Raw genomic sequence first — 1606 nt, forward strand, 5'->3', positions numbered from 1 at the left:
ATGTAAATATGTAATAGATAAGGATACATTTTATTGTATCATTATTTAGTTAGAATTATCAATTACATACTGTTGAATGCCATGATTGTGTAACTCTCCTTGCAGTTGTAGTCATACTCTCCCAGTGTGATTCAATAAAAGGAATAATATCTTTATCCCTCGAGAAATAAACTTGAGGGTTTCCACTTTTAATAGTTTCCTGCATTAGATTTCCAATTGCAGTCACACACATTTGTGGAAACACTAAAATGTTTGAAATTAATTTAATAAAGAAAATATTTGTTTAAAAAAAACTTACTTGCAGGATTTTTTTTGAAACTCTCAAGACCAGTGGGTGAACAGTTTTTACAGACAAATATATAATTTACCATGAATGGAACCAATTTACCTAGTTGATATCCAATACAGGATTCATGATACCAACGATTACAGTTGGCACATAATAGTTCGATGATATTGTAATTCCTTTCTTTATTGCTAAAATAATACAATGTTTTTTACACTAATATACATATTATATTATGTTTACATTAATACATTAATTGGCATAATGATTAAATGTGTAGTTTAAAAACAATAATTTAACAGTTTAAAGCATTCGATTTTTTAATTTATAAATCTATATATCATTCTAATTTTACCAGCAAAAGTGGTAATTGAAAGCCCTCTTGGAGTTTCCTAAGGGGTGGTTGGTGGGCAATGGTCAATAGGTGATAATTCAATATTAAAAATAACCATGATAGGTAGCTACCTCGGTAGCTACAAATATAACAATGAATGCCTCTATCAGGTTATTGTCACTACAAGGTGGATGAAACTCCTAGATTTGACTAGCCTTTGAAAAATTTCAAGTTTGCCAAGTCTCTGAATTATAGGTACTTAGGTACCTACATATAATATTTTTAATTTAAAAGAGAATTACTATCAGTACAATATTATAACTACAGATACGTACAACATCAGTGATTATACTAATAGTTAAATTTGATAAATTAATTTTTAGCTCGATTTTTATATAATACATGACATGAACAACATGAGAAAGTCACCCTTTAATCTAGGTTCCTATCTACATTTAAGTATAATTTAAAAAAAAATAAATATATTAGGTACCTATATTAAATGTTTACAGTTTGAATTTATTTCTTAGTTTGATGAATTTGTATTTACAAACAAATAAACTTACCAATAACAGTTAACAGTTTGATTGTTATTTTCTGGAATTTTATTTGTAATTGGTGTAGATTTAGTAGAATTATCTCTGAAATTTTCTTTGGGCACATCATTACCGTTAGTTGTGACCATTTCAGTTTTAATGGATTCAGTAGGAGTTTTTAAATCAAGATTATCATCCATTTTAATCACAGTTTATATTTACCTATAAAAATAAAAATGAATAGATTTTATTATTCTTGATAACTTTGATAATCAATCTACTGGCCAATTGCCGTTGTTATTCATGGGAATAACTAATAACTAACCGCTTATTGCTGATGAAAAATACTTTTCATTTTTATTAACGTAAATGACTATCTATACCCTGTACCAAATAAGAGCGCACCAAATTTACGCAACAAAACCGGTTTCGCTCGTGGCCGCCCATTGC

At 28.3% G+C, this 1606-nt stretch overlaps 1 protein-coding gene across 1 annotated transcript in view; it reads right to left on the minus strand.

Annotated features, from left to right (window-relative positions):
* LOC100573497 (set1/Ash2 histone methyltransferase complex subunit ASH2) overlaps positions 1–1606 on the minus strand; it is a gene marked incomplete at its 3' end in the record, with an annotated part of 1927 nt that extends 321 nt beyond the window's left edge. Inside the window, 4 exon segments of the mRNA XM_029492625.1 lie at positions 71–243; positions 299–477; positions 1187–1378; positions 1482–1606. Coding sequence (XP_029348485.1) covers positions 71–243; positions 299–477; positions 1187–1356 — 522 coding nt within the window.

This window comes from Acyrthosiphon pisum, unplaced genomic scaffold (assembly GCF_005508785.2).
Source record: "Acyrthosiphon pisum isolate AL4f unplaced genomic scaffold, pea_aphid_22Mar2018_4r6ur Scaffold_21948;HRSCAF=25371, whole genome shotgun sequence".
NCBI classification, from domain to species: Eukaryota; Metazoa; Arthropoda; class Insecta; order Hemiptera; family Aphididae; genus Acyrthosiphon; species Acyrthosiphon pisum.